General features: G+C 37.7%; 1 protein-coding gene across 1 annotated transcript in view; it reads left to right on the top strand.

Annotated features, from left to right (window-relative positions):
* PRMT3 (protein arginine methyltransferase 3) overlaps positions 1-14,076 on the top strand; it is a 51,142-nt gene extending 37,066 nt beyond the window's left edge. Inside the window, exons 14-16 of the mRNA XM_082058497.1 lie at positions 4,777-4,827; positions 5,029-5,116; positions 13,423-14,076. Of these exons, the coding sequence (XP_081914623.1) occupies positions 4,777-4,827; positions 5,029-5,116; positions 13,423-13,532 (249 nt within the window). The 3' untranslated portion in view covers positions 13,533-14,076. The remainder of the gene's footprint in view (positions 1-4,776; positions 4,828-5,028; positions 5,117-13,422) is intronic.
* Positions 14,077-20,152: the final 6,076 nt, after the last annotated feature.

The raw sequence follows: 20,152 nt of genomic DNA, 5'->3' as shown, positions 1-20,152 counted from the left end.
AAAATCATTTTGAAAAGGGAAAATCTTTGCTTGTTGAAATCTTTGTACATGTTAGGCAGTTTTATTTCTTAATGTCCAATCATCCACTTGGGAGCCAACAATAAGTATTATTATCTAAGTCTTTAATTCCAGTCTTAGGTGAGAAACTAAATTTTTTAAGCTAAAAGTTGGAAAGCTGGCTTTGGGTACCACTGTTAAACAGAAATCAGACATTCAAGGTGTGTTTAAAGGAAAGACTACTCTATCATGTTACAAAGCAGGATTTGTTATTCTGATCTATTTGGCTATTGGTAGCTTCCCCTACAGTGATCTCCAGATTCTTCTTCTTTTTAAAGCACAAAATAGTTGGGTTTTAATAGTGAGGGGTTTCTTTGTGATAAAAGCGCAGCAACTCTGCCGCGTGGGTGACAAACATTCCATCTCCATGCTTGGGTAAACTCCATCAAAAGCACATTATCTCCCACTTCTGTGGCCAGCTGTCTAATTGTATTTGTTGTAGCCACTCACTGCTGGAACATGATACTAGTGAAGAGCAAGAATGATAAATTACTCACTGTAGGTGATAGCGATGATGATAATTTTTAATTTCCTAGTTCCTAAGTGAATTGGTAAGGTTGCCTTTGTGAGTTCTCATAAGGAGCTGAGCAGTCTCATTTGTTTTATCCTGTTAAAATGCCGCATGTAGAGACAGCCATTTTCTTTAGAAAAAAAGTCTTAGTATTCACATATACTGGAATTAAAATTTAGGCTTCTCTTCCCCTTTCACCTAAGTACTCTAAGTGGAAGAGTATAAATAAGGAATATGTCCTAATATTCATCTATTACATATGTTAAAGCTTTTTGTATCTTATTTTACTTAGTACATGTTATGTGAATAAATGGGGGAAAAAATAGGCTCAAGTTATCTGGGAGGCAAGAAAAATGTATTGAAGACAAGTGAATCTTACTGGGAGGAAGTGCTGCTTTTACAGTTCTGTTTGTATCAGTGATGGATTAAGACCTTAAGCTACTCTACAGGAACCCTTCATCAAACCCCATATTTGACAAAACAGCATAGAAGTTAGTGGCTGCTGTTGTAACTTTAGAAATATTTTATTCTTAGTTGTTGACTGAACTCTTTGTTGACCCTTCCAGGATACTGCTCTGCAGTCTCAGTAATGCACATCTAGTCTTAAATATTCCCTTAGTTCTTTATTTAACCTTATTAGTTCCCTTGGGAGATATGGAGACTTTGTTCTGGGGTTGGAGATTCTGTCCCCATAGTCCTGCTTTTCTCCTGGCAATTGTTTTGAGACCGTGAAGAATAATATTTCTGCAGTTTCCTAATATTTAACATCCTTTGAGGCTAGAACATGTGTCAGGCTAGAGGTACAGTTATTTATTACCAGTTTAGAAGTCATTAGTTGTGTTTTCCTCTTCCATGGTATTTGAGAGGTTGGTGCTTGAAAGATTCTTCCAGAGAAGATTTAAGTTCTTGCTGATTAGTCATTGGTGAAGTTGTAAATGAGCTGTCAAAGGTGGAGCAAAAAGATGAGGAAAAACCACAATGGAGGAAATAACTGTTCTTATGCTTAAAATAAAACAAAATAGAGACAGAGAGACTAAGGCAGTGGTTGTAAAGCATCATCTGGGATTTATGGGGGAATTATTTGCTTGTTCCTTTTCCTTAGTTTGCCTTCTCATAAAAAAAAATGACACCTTTAATAAAAATCTGGCCAGCTCTGTATTCCATATTTATATGCTTGTGTCTGTGATTGCTTCTAGCATGCCACTTGGGAATAATTTTTTTTCCCTTATATTTTGTTTTTAGCTGCGTATTAAATGTTACCAGAAGAAGGGAGGACTTAATCTTACTTCACACTGTAAATGTTGGCAATGTCTGTCTTTGGAATGTTGCATATTTAACAGAAGTTTGTGATTGACTGTCATAGCTGCTGCGATTTGTGGGGATGTTCAAAAGAGAAATGAAAGGAAAATGATTTGAACTTTACTTTTTACAGAGTTATTTCACTGAAATGTACTTAACCATAGAAGATACGTATTGTGCATTTCAGCATAAAACCCCCAACAGATAATGAATTTTTTAAAACGTTAAGATGTAAGAGAAGGTATACATTCTTAAAAAGACGACGGTAACTGAAACCACAATTTTATGGCTAGTTTTGTATGATCAGGTTATTTCAACTTCGATCTGTGTAGGTTTTTAGATTAGTGAAATTTGTTTTCAAATATACAGGGCTAGTGATTGTAGATAAAACTGTAGAAAGCGTCATCTGCCTGTATTTCACTTCTGCCTTTTTTCTCTTTCTTACTTTTCCCAGTATGTTAACATAGGAAACCAGATTATTTATGTAGTGCTGCAAGGCTTAGCTAATATACTTTAAGGGTGGGCTCTATTTTGGTTTGGTTTGGTTTAGGGTTTTTTAGCGCTTTCACTTGGGAGTATTGACATAGGCTTCTTAACTGCAGTCAGAGATTTTAGTTTTTCATGGCTCTTTCCAGGAAGATTTCCTATGTCTTCATGGAGAACCAGAAATTCTAATATTTCATGTCCAGCTTTTCACAAAACATCAAAAGAGAAATCACTAGAACTGTGGTGAAGCTTTGAATCCTCCAATACTTTGCCAGTGACGTGGCAAAGAAAACTTTGTGTTAGAGATGCGGTGTCATTGACTGATTTTTTATTTCCTCAGGGCAGTATGTAGGGTGTTTCTGCTGCTTCTTGCTGCCAAGTTTATAGATAATTGCATCCACCTTAACTATAGTATATCTGCTTGGAGCTTCTAGCTTTCTGCTCCAAAATGTAGCTTGACTGTCTCATATTCTCTGTAGGCCAATCTTTTTTCCCTCAGTTCTTCGCGTATTTTTGTCGTCTCAGCCTTGTTTTCCTTTCTTCAGTAATCATATCCTAAGTCTTATTTGTAAACATATCAACAGTATTGACCTGATGATTGAAAAATATTTGTATGACTTAGTGGGTCTCTGACTAATGTCTAGAAAAGATTGTGCATCAATAACAGTAGTCTGGGTCAAAAAAGCTTTGTCAAAACCTTCTCAGTCTTTACTCAAAAAGGCATATTAGAGACAAGGCTGTAATTCACTTGGGAATGAGATTCTCAGCATTGAGTGATAGGACTTCACTAAGGGGATGGAAGAGTCACAGTTTCCAGCATCTGTTTCTCATTTGTCACAAAGGTCCCTCAGTGTCTCCTTGGTGTTTTGTTTTGGTTTTTTGAAGAATATTTACCCACATCGGAATTTGGAACTTTCCAGGCTCCTCTGGAGTGCCAGTAGCTTAAAAGCTGACACAGGCGCATTAACACAGACTTACATGCTGTAAGACATTGTATTCACCACTGTGTTAGTGAAATCTGCTCTGCATTTAGACTACAGAAGAAAAACACCAGAATGGTTTATCAACCATTCAGATCACATATTTCATAATGATAAAACCCTGTGCCATTCATTTTTTCACATTAATTTTGTAAGTACGTGTGACTTTTTCCATCACAATCCATGTCTCGGTGAATATGAAGGACAAGCTACGGAACTTGTCCTTTGTAACTATTCAAAACAACCCATTTCCTAGGCTTAGACCAGGAGAGAAACACTGGTGCTGTGAGAGAAAGGTTATGATCAGTTGTTTGCAGTGAATTTTCATGCCGTGGGCTTGCCATCACCAAATTTGTGTGCATTGTGTTTGAATGTACAACAGCTGACGTGAGGAGAATTCCCCTCCTGCTGCCAGAGGGACAGAGAGTCCCCAGTTTCTGTATTTAGAGTTCCTCAAAAGCTCTATTCTGAGTCATTTCTCCAGGCTGTCATGTAATAGAGAAGCATAAGTGCCTTGGGCCCACCATCTGATTTGCTTTAGCCTTTTCCTAGGAGACAGTAGAAAGCAAGTAAAGGTGAGCGTGAACAGGATTTCAGAGGAGAAACTGTGGCGTTGATGGTCTTCTATGAGCATCTTCCAGTTCTTTATTTGAATTGGAATTTCTGGGACTCTCACAAGGCTTTTTTGTATAACTAATAGTGTCGATATACCCTTTTGTGTGTGGACTTTTTGGTTTTCTTTTCCTCTTCAAGCTGAAAGAAAAGTCCCGCTAATGAATTATGCGCTGAAGAGAGAGGTTCTTTGAGGTTAAGAGTAGGATGGCAGGAGGGACAGAAGAAGGAATCCTATGGAGAGTTACTATTAGACACTATTAACTGCTGAAAAGGCCAGCATGAGGTATTTGTGAATCTTTTTCCTTATCTGTATGTGTACTAGAGGAAGAAAAATATTAATATTCCCTACCCGGTTATGCTCTGCCTCTGTTCACAGGCAGCTTTTATGGAAAATGATGTTCATCCATGCAAAGAGTGAACACAGCGTGCAGGACCCCTCTGTATTTAGAGTCATGGGAGCCATAGAGGACAGGGACTGAATTTTATGCTTGTGGGTTTGCACATCTGAAAGTCTGTTTCCTCACATGTTATTCTGGTTGCAGTTAGGGTGCATGGGTTATTTTGGAAACTCAGACTGAAATTGGATATGTCATAAATGCGGTTACAGTGGACTGGATATTCTCAAGTAGAACTAAGGTGTGATGACAGCTTATTTTTTTGTCTTGGGATTTCTAGCGTGCTTGAACTCACAAATCTAAGCTTATTCCTATTATTAAGGGCTTGAAAAGGAGTAGAAATCCCAATAAATGTATATATTAATGATAAACTTTTTATTGAGTGCCGCTATTACTCCTTTATCATATTTGTATTTTCCTCTTTTTTTTATAGGCAGTTGCTGGTTATTTTGATATATTTTTCGAGAAGGACTGTCACAACAAGGTAAGTATTTGGAGTTACCCTAATCTCTCAGACATTTTTAAAACACATATTTTTGAATCTTATTCTGCCTGAAGGTGTTTGGCAGTGAGTCTTTTTTTCTCTAGCAAACACTTCACGTGCATGTGTGTTTGGTAATTGATTGATGTGATGTGATATCAAAAATGTTGTTCTTAATCAAACTCTTGAACTCTTCCGTTGCAGGTCTTGTTTTCAACTGGTCCCCTGTGTGCCAAAACACACTGGAAACAGACAATATTTCTCCTGGAGAAACCAATGCCTGTAGAAGCAGGTATATTTAAATTCAGTTGTGGTGCAACAATGGCTGTGTTACACTGCTGTTATCATTAAATTCAAATCTTAAATACTCTAAGAATGACATTAAGTGTTGAAAAATTATGAATGTACCTTGGTGAAAGCAGCCTTTACACTCAATCACTTTCACAGTTGCCCCTTCTAGCTATCAGCCGTGACAACTTTTTACCAGGAGTTTCTTTCATAAAGGTACTATGGTCTGTGTTATCTGACAAATTGTTTCTCTCTTTCATGCGTTGACTTTATAGTCTTAAATAATTTTTATTTGCATATTCTCAGGTCCTGTCACTTCTTAGGTGCACATATGCATTAGTGCATTTGTACTCGGCTTGTGTTGAGTTTCTTCTTCTAGATAAGGCTGGCCAAGGTCTCCTTGCTGCAACTCATTAAATTTCAATGTCATAGAGTGCAAAGTGTATTTTTTTGAAGTGCAGTGACATTTCTTAGAATATGCACATTATTTAATATTACATAGATCATTTGACATTTACCAAATGTGTGAAATTAGTGGGAGATGTGCCTGGCTCTAGAACTCGAGCCTGGGTGCAGTGACTTTCTGAAGGCAGCTGCAGAAACAGTGTGCTTTGAAGCAGTGAACACAACCTAGCTGACTTTCAAGATCACTTTTGCTGTAACTCCTTCCTTTCTCTTTATTAGCTCATATTTCTTAAAATTATTCCTGTAACAAATCTTGTTCCAGCTACGCCTCTCTTTCTACCTGTCGTGTTCTCTTCATAATTATTTAAGGTCCCTTTTCCCATCCTTTTACCCCTTCTGTCTGGTTTTATATTTTATATAAAACTACCACTTTAATCTAGGATTCTCTGCCTGTTATTTCTGATATTAGAGAAGATTCTGAGATAAACTTCTGATATCATTTCCTTTTCCTTTGTAATCCCAGTTTTCATTTCTGTGCAATATTTGTTGTCATTAATGCCATAAGCCCATCAGGGCAGAAGGTGTTTCCTCAAACTTACACAGTAGTGTTGCTTAATTTAAGTGATTTTGTTTGTTTGTTTGGGGTTTTTTTGTATTTATTTTTAAATCATTCTCTCTGACTTGGGTCCTTCTCCTCCATTGTTCCAAAACTCTTATTTCCTCAAGACATCTTACTATAAGTACAGATTTCCACATTTTCCATTTTTCCGTATTGTGAGTTTTTTTCCTTTGTAAAACTAGTGGCTCAGATATTCATGTTGGTAATTTTGTAGTTAAATGTATTCTTTGATTTCTTCAGTCTTTCACTTGCCATTTTAGCAGCTAAACAAACTGCTCAAACTTCTTTTGCAATGTATGTAAAATTGTGCTTCCAGATCTTTCTCATCTGTCACACATTAATGAATTAGCACTGCTTGTTACTATTTTACCATGCGTTGTTTCTGCCGGACATGTTGGATGGAGCTCCACTCCAAATGCACTCAGCTTTTGGGGAAACTTCCTTCAAATGGACCTTTCTCAATGCAAGTTAACTGAAGGAAAAAGTAACTATATTATATTAAACATGTTTGTATCATTTGAAGGCTTCAGCCTTTATGCTCATCTGTGTATTTTTACCAATATTCATCAATCCTCTGTATAAATTCTTAGAATAAGAAATGTATATATGACACTGGGAAACACAACGAAGATGACCTGCTTGTGACTAAATGTATTCATAGAACCATTTTGGTTGGAAAAGACCTATTAGATCATTGGGTCCAACCGTAAACCTGACACTGCCAAGTCCACTAAATCATGTCCCTAAGAAACTCGTCCATGTGTCTTTTAAACCCCTCCAGGGATGGCAATTTAAGCACCTCCCTGGGCAGCCTGTTCCAATGCCTGACAATGCTTTCCATGAAAAAAGTTTTTCCTAATATCCAATGTAAATACCCCCAGATCCTTTTCCACCAGGCAGCTTTCCAGCCACTCCTCCCCAGCCTGTAGCACTGGGGGTTGTTGTGACCCAAGTGCAAGACCAGCACTTGGCCTTGTTCAACCTCAGACAATTGGCCTCAGTCCATTGATCCAGCCGATCCAGATCCCTCTGTAGAGCCGTCCCACCCTCCAGTAGATCAACAGTCCCACCCAACTTGGTGTTGTCTGCAAGACTGAGTCAGGACAAACTCCTTTCATAGTAAATACCGGAAAATAAAAATATTATTTGAGTCTTCAATAATCTGGCCAGTGTACCCATGGTGATATTTGCTTTCACTACTTTAATAGGTTGTGAAAGAGGAATGTGGTGGCATAAAATATATTTAAAATGTTTTCTTGTTTTGAAAGCTTTTTTCAAGCAGGACAGTGTGTGTTGTCTGGGGTTTTTTTCCCCAGTAAAGAAAAATGGTTCTCTCACTTTTCTAGTTCTCAGTAAAATAGCAAAGCTATCTTAAAGTCTCTATCAGATGGTTTATAGCTTCTGGGAATATGCCTGAAGTGGTTATAAAGCACTGATTGTATTTGGATTTGCTCTGTAAAGGAGGTTGAGCTTACAGATATCTGAACCTGCTGCGTATTTAACAGGGAAAGGCTCCTTTATGCCACGGCAGAATTGTTTTGTTCTGCAGTGTGAACTAGCTTATTTTCTCAGCTGTTTGATACCAGGTTATGTGTTGTAAAAATAGATCTATTTTCTCAGCCATAAAAAAGACTGAATGTTTTGATCTCTGTTCTAGTAATAACAGAATCAAGCCGTTACAAGCCAAAAGATGGGGCTTGCAACTAATCCTCTGTCCTTTGCCGTCTGTGCCACAGCCTGTGCTGGGTGTGCAACGTTTGCAAATTCTCTGGGATGAAATGGGAGAGGTTTCCCTTAGGTCCAAAGATCTGGAGAGTGAAACAATAAAAGTTACACCTAATTAGTCCTTCTGATTTGCCACGGAGTTTGTTCTTGATACCTAACTATGGCAGACAGCTTTGTATATCGTTTTAATGGCTAGTTTATGTTGATTTGGTTTAGAGTTAATGCGAGAGTGGGGGATAATCTTTTATTACTTAGGTATTCTGAAAAGGTAGTTTTCCTTCTCACAGACTGTGATGAGAGACTTGAAGCTGATATACAATGAAGTAAAACAAAATAGTGTCAGCATGTTGAATATGCTTTAACTGCTTAGCAAGCAGTAAAATTAAAGAAACTGGGGAAAAAAAGCCAGACAATATTTTATCGCCATAAAAACTGGGTTTTCTTAGACAAGAGAGTATTGTATTGTAGGCTCCCTACAGAGCAGAAAGCATCACTTAGAAGCCCTTTTAATAGCTTTTGAAAATGAAAATTGAGAGGCCAAAGTAGTATCTTTTTCTTATTCATGGTCCAAACATGTCTTTTCCTTTTGTTATTTGTTGAAATATTCCTGCTAAGTTTCTTAAACAAAAAACTGTATACAGAATAATCATCCTTATTTAGTTGTCTCAAGCATTTACTAAATAAATAAAATGCTTGCAAATATTATTTTAAAGGGCCCACAGAATCTTTTCTGTAGTGGTGCGTTAAGTTAAAACCCAGATCTGTAGGCAAGCAAATTCTATTAGCAATAAACCAGCATATTGTCGGCATTTTGTGTTCTTGATATTGCCTGGCAGTGGAAATAAAACCTTGATTTGTTTTCTTTGGTGCTAAAAGGGACCAGCACAGCAAAACCGAAGCAGAACTCACGTGACTAAGCCCCTGTAAAATCCTTGATTATCTTTAACTCCCCAGTCTCTATAATTGGGTAGCTGTGAATTTACAAACTGAAAAATGGTAATTTGTCTACCTACAGAGCTTTGTTAAAAATAGGAAAACAACACTGGCACAATTAATCTGTCTGAATGTTTTGATCTTATATGGAAATACTTCAGTATTGTGTATCCCAGATGGATAATTTGGTTCCTAATTGAGGTTTTAGTGTCTGTTTTGCCTCTCTACAGCTGCAACATGATGTCTATAGAACGCTGTCACTTGTTTACTTACAAGTGATACCTCCAAAAATGATGCTAGCTTTTAAAATGTAGTAGTTGTTAAAACTTGAATGTTGTGGTCACACTTTAATCTTGCGTGTCCTATGCCGCACCTTTTGAAATCTGCAGTTTAAAATCATCCTGCTGACTTTCCAGAAACATTTCTAAGTGCATATTTCAGGCACTAAATGGAGATAATCTCTTCCCGTGGCTGTTTTATGTTGTTGGAAGTTAACAGAAGTTCTGTATCTAGACAGGAAAACTTGGATGGACTTCTTGTGCTGGTCTGTGTGCCCCCCCTTTGCAAGTTGCAGCCGCAAGGTGATATGGATCATACAGCAACAGCAATTTATTTTTTTCAGAACTGCTGAGAAAGAAAGATTGGGACACAGCTATACAGTTTAGGATCTCTATTACTTAAACTGGTGAATTAAGACTAGTTCTAGGTGAGTGAGTTTGGCTACTGCAGCTATACATTTTGGAGGACCATGTATCTTCTCTTTCCTGTTCCCTGTGGCAACTATTTCTGGTGCCTGAGCTATCTTTGGAATCTCAGACACTTGCAGGCTGTGCGTGTTGTCTTAAGCAGCCATACAAGGTTGTGTCACCTTACTCAACAGCCTAGTTTGTCTTGGGGAGTCAAAACATCCAATTTGGTACAAAAACTCCTCAGAGAATGTACTCGGAGCATGAAGGGGAAGGACACAACTTCAACATAGTTTCAGAAGAGGCCAAACAGTGATTCAACAGCAGTTGGCAAACACCTGCTTAGTTTATAAAAGCAACCAGCCAGTGGAAGAAGGATGTCTCAAATGCTTTTGGTCCCACCACAAACAATTTCTGTCTCTCATTGTTCTTTTTTGTTTTCAGAAGATAGATGGTATTTGGAAACTACTTTCTAGCCAGGTCTTCCAGAGTAATGCTTTTGAGACTTGTTTTTTGGGTTTGTTTGTTGTTTGGTTACATGCTAGACCTCAGTGCTGCATGTGATAGTGGTTCAAGTTAGTCTAAAGTAGAGTGGAAAACTAGATAATGTTTAAATTGTCAGTCTCAAACAAGGACAGCCTTGTCATGAAGAGTGGTGTCAAAGCTTACTGCTGTGCAACTGTGAAGGCACATATGAACCATTTAGAAGCTTGTGGTCCTTACAGCATAGGGGTTTTGCAAAGGTATTGCTCACTGGCTGTTAGGTAGTTAAGTTTTCTTCAGCCCAAATCCACTGCAGTTTTTTGGCAGCTCTCTTTGAGGCAATTCCAGTGAGATCTTTCCTAAGGTTCTTAAATTGTAATGGTGTTCAGAATGAAGAATGTTTTGAGTACCATATTCTTACTTGTCTCACTGTTAGCTTCGTAAAGCTTTTCCACAGGAAGAAAAGAAGGAAACCTGAAAGACCTTGATTACTGGCTACCTTCAGTATCTCTTTGCATCTTTTTGTGATCAAAGAGAAAGGGGACAACAAATTGTATTGGAAGGCGGAGTAGTTCTTCACATTACAAGTTCATTGCCATGGATCATTTTGAGCTTTAAGCAGGTGTTACGGATATTTGTACAGGAGACCGCATGCAGTCTTTGGGTTCAGTCAAATCCTTTCAGATGAACCAAGTTATAGACTAAAAAAAATATGGTTTAGTGGGCCTAAACACTCTTGGTGATAGAGGCTCTTGCATGGAGAAGTATCTTCTCTCTTAACCTGCAGGCTTGCCCTTTGCATGATTGTATTGCACATACATAAGATGAAAGATGAGTGTGTACAGCTTCATGATGGTAAAAGTCAGAATCAAAATAAACCATTTGAGTGTTCAGAGCACATGTATAGGGATTACTGTAGAGCGTGTCATCAGCAGTGGGTCAGTACGGACCTAGGGATGCCATTTTTCCTGTGCTAGCAAGCTTGTCCAGCAATCCTGCTGAATTCTTCTTTTGGGGACAAATTTCAGGGCTCCCCAGGGGATAATAAAATTGTGGGAGCAAGATTGTAATGGATTCAGTTTTGTCCTAATCAAACTGCAATGGCACTGTGTGGTTTACTTGCATTCAGCTGAGCGTGATAAGAGCAAGGTGATGCAGCTGAGGCCCCGGGACGGCTTCCTCCAGGCAGCTCGCAGGACAGCACGATGGTGAAAAAACATCAGTCATGGTCTATCTATGTGACATTGATTAATTGTTCAGAACTGCCTTTCTGTGACTTGGTTGCGCTGCTGTTGTTTTGCTTTGGCCCTCAGAAAAGACTGTTTAGAAAAGCAGCTTTAATGTGGTTACTGCATAAGAAATAGCTGAATGGAAAAATGGAATGCTTTGTTTCATTAACTACCTTTACAGACAGAGTCTGAGGGTTCTGTTCTATGAAGTCAGCTTTAATTTATGAAATTACATTTAGACTTGTACTTCATTTATCGTATTGCTTTGTATTAATGTTTCAAATGGCAAGACTGATGTACAGATTTACTTAAATCATGGAATTTTAGTTCTCAGAAGCTCTTTAGTCTTACTGAATGTCTTAAAAATAGTTATTATAGGATGTTAAAATATATCAAATCATTTTGCAGCTGTTCTGAGAATCTGTATGTTCAAACTAGGTTAAACTTCTTAACTGAATAGAAGCTGTAACGCCCTTTTTTCTTTACTTTGTCCTTCTATCTGGCAAATTTCTGTTTAAATGATCTGTGAAACCATTTTTGCAGTTCTTTGCAAATCACATTGAATTGTGTCCATCATGGGTGTCCTAATAATAAAGCTGGACAAGAATTGAAGTGGAATCTCCAACTGTTAAGTTATGGGGAAAAAAAAAATCAAATAATATTTTTTGCTTGTTTCTTATATAGTATTGATACCACAGTTATTCTTGTTGAAAAGCTTTCTTTGGTGTTTATATTGCAGCCTTTGGCAAAATGTCCAGCATTTCTTATTTATAACATGGCTCGTGTGTCAATTTACTGTTTGTGGGTGCAACTGAGAATTGTGCCAAATGGAGAATTCTAAATTTCTTACTGAACTTGAACTTGGCTTAGTTTACAAATGCCTGTTTGTTTTCATTTTTTGCAATGAGAATCTTGAAAATGCCAACTTTTTAAAAGCCATGGTTTGTTGTTACAATCACAGTAAGTAGTGAACACCTGGGAAATACTTTGGATCCAATGAGATAGAAAAGTACTAACAGTGGTTGGTGTGAGGGGTGAAGATGAACGTTCAGTCCTGTGTGAAGTTGCAGAATGTTGCATGGCTATAAGGGCTTTTCACATCTTATCCATAGAGTATGTTTGTATGACAATAAAATAGACTGTCAGATCATTAAATTGGACTTAGAGATCCCCAAATAGTCTCGTATCTTGCATATGAAATGTAAACCATCTCTTCCTTGTATACACAAGTTCCTAAATTGGCACAGAAGGTTTAACTTTTCTCATCATCTATTTCAGAATCTGAAAGTGCTTTTACAAGCTAGAACAGACCTTTGCATTCTGTAAGGAATAAATGTGGAAAAATTTGATGTGCTGTGGAACTGTAGCTGCCTTGGGGTGGAACCAGATGTGATCAGCACAATCTAAGACAAAATGTTAAACATGGAAACAACAAGGCCTGAAATTTCTCTAGGAGGAAAGCTTGTACTTAGGTTTATTAACACTGAAAGTGAAGGTTGTGTCTCTCCTTGGGGAGATGTCCCTCAGCTCTTTCCTTCTGTATCAAAGGGTTTTCTCTGGTTTTAGCAAAAACCCACACAGGCGGAGTGGTGTGGTCAGAAAAGCCTGATGTTTTGTTTTACAAACTAATTAGAGCTTAAATGAAATACAGTTCAACTATAAATCACGTGGCATCTGAAGCAGAGAGTTGTGTGGTTACGTGGTTTTACTCAGCATTGACCATAGTGATGCATTATTTGCATAGTGATGTGTAATTAAAAATTAGGGAGCTCAGCAAAAGAATAATACAGTATTAAATTTTATGGACTAGCAATTTTGCATTTTTTATGCTTTTGTGTTATTCCTAACTTTGTTTCTTCTTTCATGTCCAGAATGTTCAGGACAATATACTCACTTCATGAGTATATTGGTATTTTAAACTGGGGTGAGGAGGTGGGGAATAGTAAAAATTGTAGGTAAAATAACTGGCCTATCAGGTCTTTGGGTGGGTGATCTGAGGAGCATCAGACATAGCTCAGCGCCTCACCAGGTTGAACGGTTTGCCTTAACCTTTGTTGTCAAGACCATTGTTTAGAGCTTTGAAAACACAAAGGAAGCCTTTGCAGCTTTGTTTAATTCTGATTAATTTGGAACAGCTTCTCATGCCACATAATGGTATGTAATGTATCTTTGCTGTTCCTGTGTGTGATTCAGTAATGTTAGAGTATTAATTTCCTTTTTTCTTTTACAGGAGAGGCCTTGAGAGGGAAGATAACAGTCCGCAAAAACAGAAAGGATCCACGGTCCCTCTTCATAACCCTGGCAGTGAGGGACATCCAGCAGACCTACAGCCTGCAGTGAAATTCTGTGCATGTAACTTGGGGAGACATCACATTTGAATGTTAGATTGAACTGTGCAACTGTTTCTAAATATCAAAGAACGGTCAGCTCTTGTATTCGTGCATGCATACGCACACACAAGAACGTGGAAAATTTCCCTAGAATTGAGAGAGTACTGTTCAGATGCTTTTGCACTGGCATATGGAGACTGACGAAAAAATCAGATTCTACTGTTTCACATGATGTGGGGAAGGCAAGACAGGTGGGTTTGGGTTACATGAGACTGCCAGGTGAGAAAAATCAGATTGAAGTCTTCCTGTGAGCAGCAATAAATATGATCTCTCAATACTTCTTTTTATTCTCCAACTGTCAAAATACTTGTGCAATGTTTTTTCAGGAAAGAAGCAGCTAAATCATGTACCAGTCCCAGTGGGAATAAGTTTGCAATCCTGCAATTGGAATTCCAACAACAAACACTTTATTTTTACTACACTTCTATAATTAAAAAGTTGTATCACATTTCAGTTACATTTATCTAAATAAATGAACCAAGTATGCTATATAATGCAGTTGCCAGTTTCCTTGTTTTCGATGTAATTGGAAATTCTCCTACCTATCCAGTGATGGCTCATTTATTTGTGGCTACAGTTTTTTCTATTCTAGCCTATTGGAGCGTGGGTGGATGGAAGGGTATATTTTAGGAGCTTTAGGAAAAATACTGTGAACAAATAGCAGCATTTGCTGCAACAGTGGATTTCGTTTGGCTGCTTAAAGAAACAGACTATGAACAATCAAGGATTGACGTGTATGTGATGTTGTTTAAACCTTTTGATCTGGAGTAGAGTTGGAACGGAGTGTGACACCATGCAGTTTGTGTGCTTGTATTGTACATGGATATTTGTGTTGAAAGTGGTTTCAAAAATCCTTTCGAGAAGCAAAGATGACAGTGTTTTGCTGGTCATCTCTGAACTGCTGTTAAAATAATGTTAGGACTTTTTTTAAAGGACTAAGACAAGAAGGAAGTTCTTTCCCTTGACATCTGCTCCACAAAGTTTGGGTATATGTATATTTAATGGGGTAAAATACTTACTCTTTTGCCTCTAACTAAAGAGTGTTACCAATGGTAATGCCAATTTGGCAGAGAAATGGAAACTTGTCTTCCAAAATCTGAGTTTCTTCTGCAACACAGCAGTTGATGTCATATAGTGAAGGGGACATTGCATAGGAAGTGACAGTTCCTACAGTGCTACTGTATTTTCAGCTGAAAACAGATTTGTGGATTTTTGTTTCATCTCATTGCTTTTATCCTCCCCGTGGAAATGTGTGGCTTACTAATTTGCATCCAAATCATTTCCTTGGCTTAGAGGGGGTGAGGATTCTTTCCTCTGTGAAAACTATTGAGTCACCATTAAACCCTTGTATGTCCCAGTTAACATCTAGATGTTCAGGAGCTCAGCTCACATATGCAGCTTAATGGGAGTGTTCAGGTCCTGAGCAGTTAGTCTGGTTAACTCATTTTAATGGTCTAAATAAGGGCTTCACCACCCATATTGACACCTTAGCTATTAATGTTCACCTAGTAATAAGTATTAATTCATTGCTCGCCGTGATTTTTAGATACCTTGATTTTATGCAAGTGGCACTGCACACAGTTTATAAATTCTGCATATTTTCAGAATTTTCGGTCCAGGCTTCCCTATAAAAACTGAACAAATGAGACAATTGCACACACACAAAAAGGTGCAAAATTTATTTCTCAGTAGCATCTGACAAGTCTTATGCTCGGCAGTGTTATAGTTGATGTGTAAGTCTGATTTGCTAACGTTTTTCTAGCTTGGTGACGTAGATTCCTTTTGCAAGTACATGGATTATCTTTGTTCAAACACTTGAGCCTGGTTATCTGAAACTAAAGACTGTTCAACTCTACAAAAATTGACCTTGTAGATGAAACGGTAGCAGTTGGCATTGGACTGATCAATGGAGTTTGTGATGGAGTTATCAGCCTTAGACAGTAAACAGGCAGGCGGGGGGATGAACTGTGAACTTGGTCCTTTGCCAAGAGGTGATGTAGAAATTGGGGATCCCGACAGACTAAACAAAATCCTCAGTACTATGGCAACTAGAAGTTGGAAGAACCTGCATCTGATTTTGATCGTCTAATATGTAGTTGGCTGTGAGAGCTTCATGTCTTTTTAGTGTGACTCATACTTTTACATATTGGTGTTGGACTAGATGATCTTATTGAGGTCCCTTCCAACTGTAATTTTGCAATATTTCTGTGGCTTGTATTGTATGTTTGTATAAATGTTTGCATAGAAGGCAAGAAAGGAAGAATGCAATGGCCTAGATGGAGTTTATGTAGTGAAAAAGTGGTTGAAAATGTGTAGAAGAAAGAAGGAAGTGCCAGCTATTATTATTTAAAACAAACAAACAAAAAAATGCATCAAGAAGAGAGGATTTAGTAGCATCTAAGCAGAAGAAAAATGGTCCTGAAAAGATCTTAATTAATGAAAAGTCTGAGGAGGGTCGTTTGGTAAAGACACTGGAGTTTCAAAGAACTTCAAATACACGAGTGGGAGTTGATCTGATAGCCAGTGTCACACAGTGTCCTGTGGAAATAGCCCATCAATTATAAGTGGCTTTTCTGAACCTGGCAGTTGAATAATGCAGGATTCATCTGACGGCACCATCCGTTATTTACGTTTCGTAATTGTAATTGTGTGAATTAAATGTTATAGGAAACGTGATCAATAAATACTCTTTTAAAGGAACCATAATGATTCAGTCAGAGGCAGAAAAGTGGAAAGTAACTGCTTTGGGTAGAGATACCCCTGAATTTGTCCAGTGAGAGATAGTAATTCTAATGATGCTGTTTGTAAGTGCATATGCACTGAATGTTTTGTAGTTAAACTACATCTTTATCTATAAAAATTAACTTGTTGATTAATTAGTATGATTGTGATCCTATTATATTTAATATCCCATAATTATTTCTACACTTATTCTATTGAATGGGAAATAATTTAGAAATAATGCTGGTTTGGCTATAAATATTTTTTTTTTTTAATTGGGAAAGTATGTTTTTGTTGTGCTTCATAATGAAGGCCAGGAGTTCTGAAGAACATTGTGCAGAAGGTGTTCATGTTTAATCCAATGGTTAACCTTTTTTCACAAGGAATATTCTCAATTATCAATCTTTATTCATGCTTAAGTGGTTTACATTATGCTTAGCCCAAGGTCAGAGATGTTAAGATTGACTAGTGATTCGTAAAAGTTGTTTTAATATTCAGATAAAACTGAAGGTTGGCCTGTCTTCAAATCCTTGCCCAAAGTCTATATAGTTGAAGATCAATAACCCCACCTGAAAAGAGTGTGGATGCTCACAGCTCCACTTCTGATTTCAATGCTAAACTACAGGTTTTCCCCCATTTTGTGATCCGTTCCTTATTTAATTTTCCTTGTTTTCTGCAGTACTTTTAAATGTTTTGCTTGCTAAGCTGTAAAACACTTTTCCTGGCTTTTCCCATCAGAGGGCAGCTAAGCAAGAAAGGCAAACTTGGAAGCTCCTGGTCCTTCCTTACTCAATGTCTCTCCAGTGAGCATCATGCTGGAGTCTCTAATAGGATTTTTCTGTGGGCACCTTAGTTCAATCTGCATTCTGTCCTGTGGGGTGTGCTGTAATGAGATAGACCCGGCTTCTGTGATCCGGATCAAAGCAAAGTCTCAGCTTCAAATAGATAAAGCTCTACAGAGGATTCAGAAAGCTGGTTTGGGAAATAGAGCTGCTAACTAAAGCAGGTAGGCCTCTAGTAAGGTTTTAAGTTTAGGCTTTTTGTTAGTTTGTTTGTTTTTTCAATGATGTTCTTCTGCTATTTGTTTAATAGTGTCTGAAGTTCCCTGTAGTAATGACTCTTAATATTTTCTCTCTCTGGCTTAAATTATTTGAAGAAAAAATTGCCAAATTGTATATGTACCAAGGTTAGTAGGATGAGTTAGAAGTAGGAAAAACACACATCCTTTCCTAGAAGGGGAGTTGGAAGATCAAGAGTTGAAACTAAAGGCCTGTATGAAGATTAAAGTGACTTTTATTTTTAGAAACCAGATTTGGGGGTTCAATTTGCTACTGCTGTTACAACATTAACTGCATAATAAATGGAATTTAAGAGTTTTCAAAGGCAAGCAAAAATAAAATCATGGGCATATCTCTAAGTATACAAATTTTGTAAGAGATTTTATGCTATTCTGTTTGTACAGATGTTGGCAGATGTTAATGCTTGTGAAACAGCGACATCCAGTTAAAAGGCAAATATTGGATTACATGAGAAGGCAAGGAAAATCACAGAGGAAAGCTAGAATTTAATGTTACAACCACTGTACATACATTTACAGGAGGGCTTATGTGATTAACTAGGTTTAAAAAGCAGCCAGTTTGAGTTATATTTGTCTAGTTGGACTGGAACCTGAAGGTGGTTCAGTTTTCCAGGTTTAGTAGAAGAGTTTAAACACAGACTATTTGATATAATTTTTGACCTTGTATAAAATTCATAGGTAATTAACTTCACCGCTAAAAGCAGTATTTTTAATGGTGGTGTTGAGTGGCAAAGACCGAAGGGGCAAGGAAAAACCTTACTGCTAATGAGGTAGCATAGAAATGGTTTTGTTACTCAAATAATTCAGAAACTTGTGCGTTTTCAGTACATTAATCTGTAAATATCAGTCTATTCCCTGATGTCAGTTCTGAATTTATTTACTTTTCTAATCCTCATATACTAAAATAGCAACAATCTTCATTTATGTTCCTTTCTGAATGGCAAGAGCTTTACTCAGGTTCTTTGCCTTACTAATGCCTCTTGGTTCCAGCTCTGGACTCCATCGTAAAAGAAAGATTCCCCCCATGCAAAAACTGTACCATGAAACAACTTACAAATTTATAACATTTCTATAGCTGTTCCTGTAACAATTAGCCAAAGTAAAATAAAAGACTCTTAATGACAGCAATAACAAATTAAAGAGGAATAAAGCTTACTCAACATGTTAATTCTATTTTCCACTTGGGTACTACTCAAAACATCAGTGGAAACAGAGTGGGAGCAAATATGTCCCATGGAGAACAAAGTAACTGAATTTAGTCTTTCACAAGCGAGAGCTACAACCCAAATAAAAGTATTCTCCTTAGATTCAATTGGCAGATACTAAAATAATCCTGCTTTACATGGTGATTGAGACTCTTTTCAAATATTTTCTTGCAAAGAGAGCCAGGTGAAGCTGGTGATGCCCATTTCCTTGTGGCGATTTGTTGTTTCTATTTTCTTACCACTCCAGCATATTATGGTCTATACAAAACAAGAGATAGATTTTTCCAAAGTGGCTTGGATTAACTGGGTGAGATCATATCTGTACACAATAGTAATGTTCAGTGAGTAACAAGGACGTGGGTGATTCAAGTACTTAGAAGATACATCTGGGAAATTTCCACCGGTGAAAACCCATCTCATGGACAAAATGCCAGTTTACCAGAATATAATCTTTGCTATGGATGCTCCTCTCACCATCACACCTGCCTTCAATTTTTTTCCCACTTTAGCAGGTGATATTCACAGTGTATATTTAATGAGCTAGATTTTTTTAAGAATTAAAATCTGTAAAATCAACAGAACTATCCAAATTACTGCACATTTACTTAGCTCTTCAGTACTATCACTCTCCACTACTGCTGTCTGCAATAATTTTCGTTTTTAAAAAAATCAGGTTTGCTAAGAATGACCAACTCTTTCTGCTTTATATTTCCCTGAGCATTGCAGTTTGCCTGGATGAAAGAAGGGAGCTCTAGGGTGGCGGGAGAGAAGGATGAGCTGATGGGAGACACACTGGAGAACTACAGGTCCTGGGTGACATGTACCACAAAGAGAGCTCCCTCCAAGGAGTGTTGATCCACTTTGGGTAATGATGGTTTAGATAATTAAGCCTGAAATACAAGTAGGATTCAGTAAGTAGAATTGAACTTTGATTAAACCTCCTGATGGGTTATGCAAAGAGAGGAGCATTGAAGAGAGGGGAGTTTCATAATAATATTGACTTGTGTCACAACACTGGTCATTCTTGAAGCAAAGTCTACTCAAGTGGAAAATTGGATGTGAGGAGGAGGACTTCTCTGCAACAGGGATGTCATAGCTGTTGTGTGTGAGTTAATACAAAGCCTTACACTGAGAAGATAAAGCAGTAGGGAACTCAGGTCTATTGCCTCATGTTAATATATGTGTTGATGTTAATTTTGGAAGTGTTATGTTCTTAGAGCATTCACAGCTCTTATATCTACATAGACCCCAAGACAGATTTAGCTTAGAGAATAACAGATGGGATGTAGTGTCCCTAGAGGTAGAGATAATGCTCTTGCAATTGGTTTGCATGTAATTTTAACCACCTTTAGGGCACTAAAGTCCACCCTGGACTGTGCAGCTGGAGATGGGTGGCCCCCATCGCTTTTACTTGTCGCCTAGAACAGACCAATGTCTCTTGCAAACAACAGCAAAGAGCAGCAGGGAACACACCGTGATTTGAGGAAAACTGAGGGAGAATTGTTTTGTGGAAACATCTACATGCCGAGGAAGGTTAATGCTGTCAGAAACAGAGCATATTCAGGA

The sequence above is a fragment of the Streptopelia decaocto genome (genome assembly GCF_964273445.1).
Source record: "Streptopelia decaocto genome assembly, chromosome: 7".
NCBI classification, from domain to species: domain Eukaryota; kingdom Metazoa; phylum Chordata; class Aves; order Columbiformes; family Columbidae; genus Streptopelia; species Streptopelia decaocto.
The sequence above is the reverse complement of the archived record's forward strand: the minus strand, read 5'-3'. Positions and strand labels throughout refer to the sequence as shown.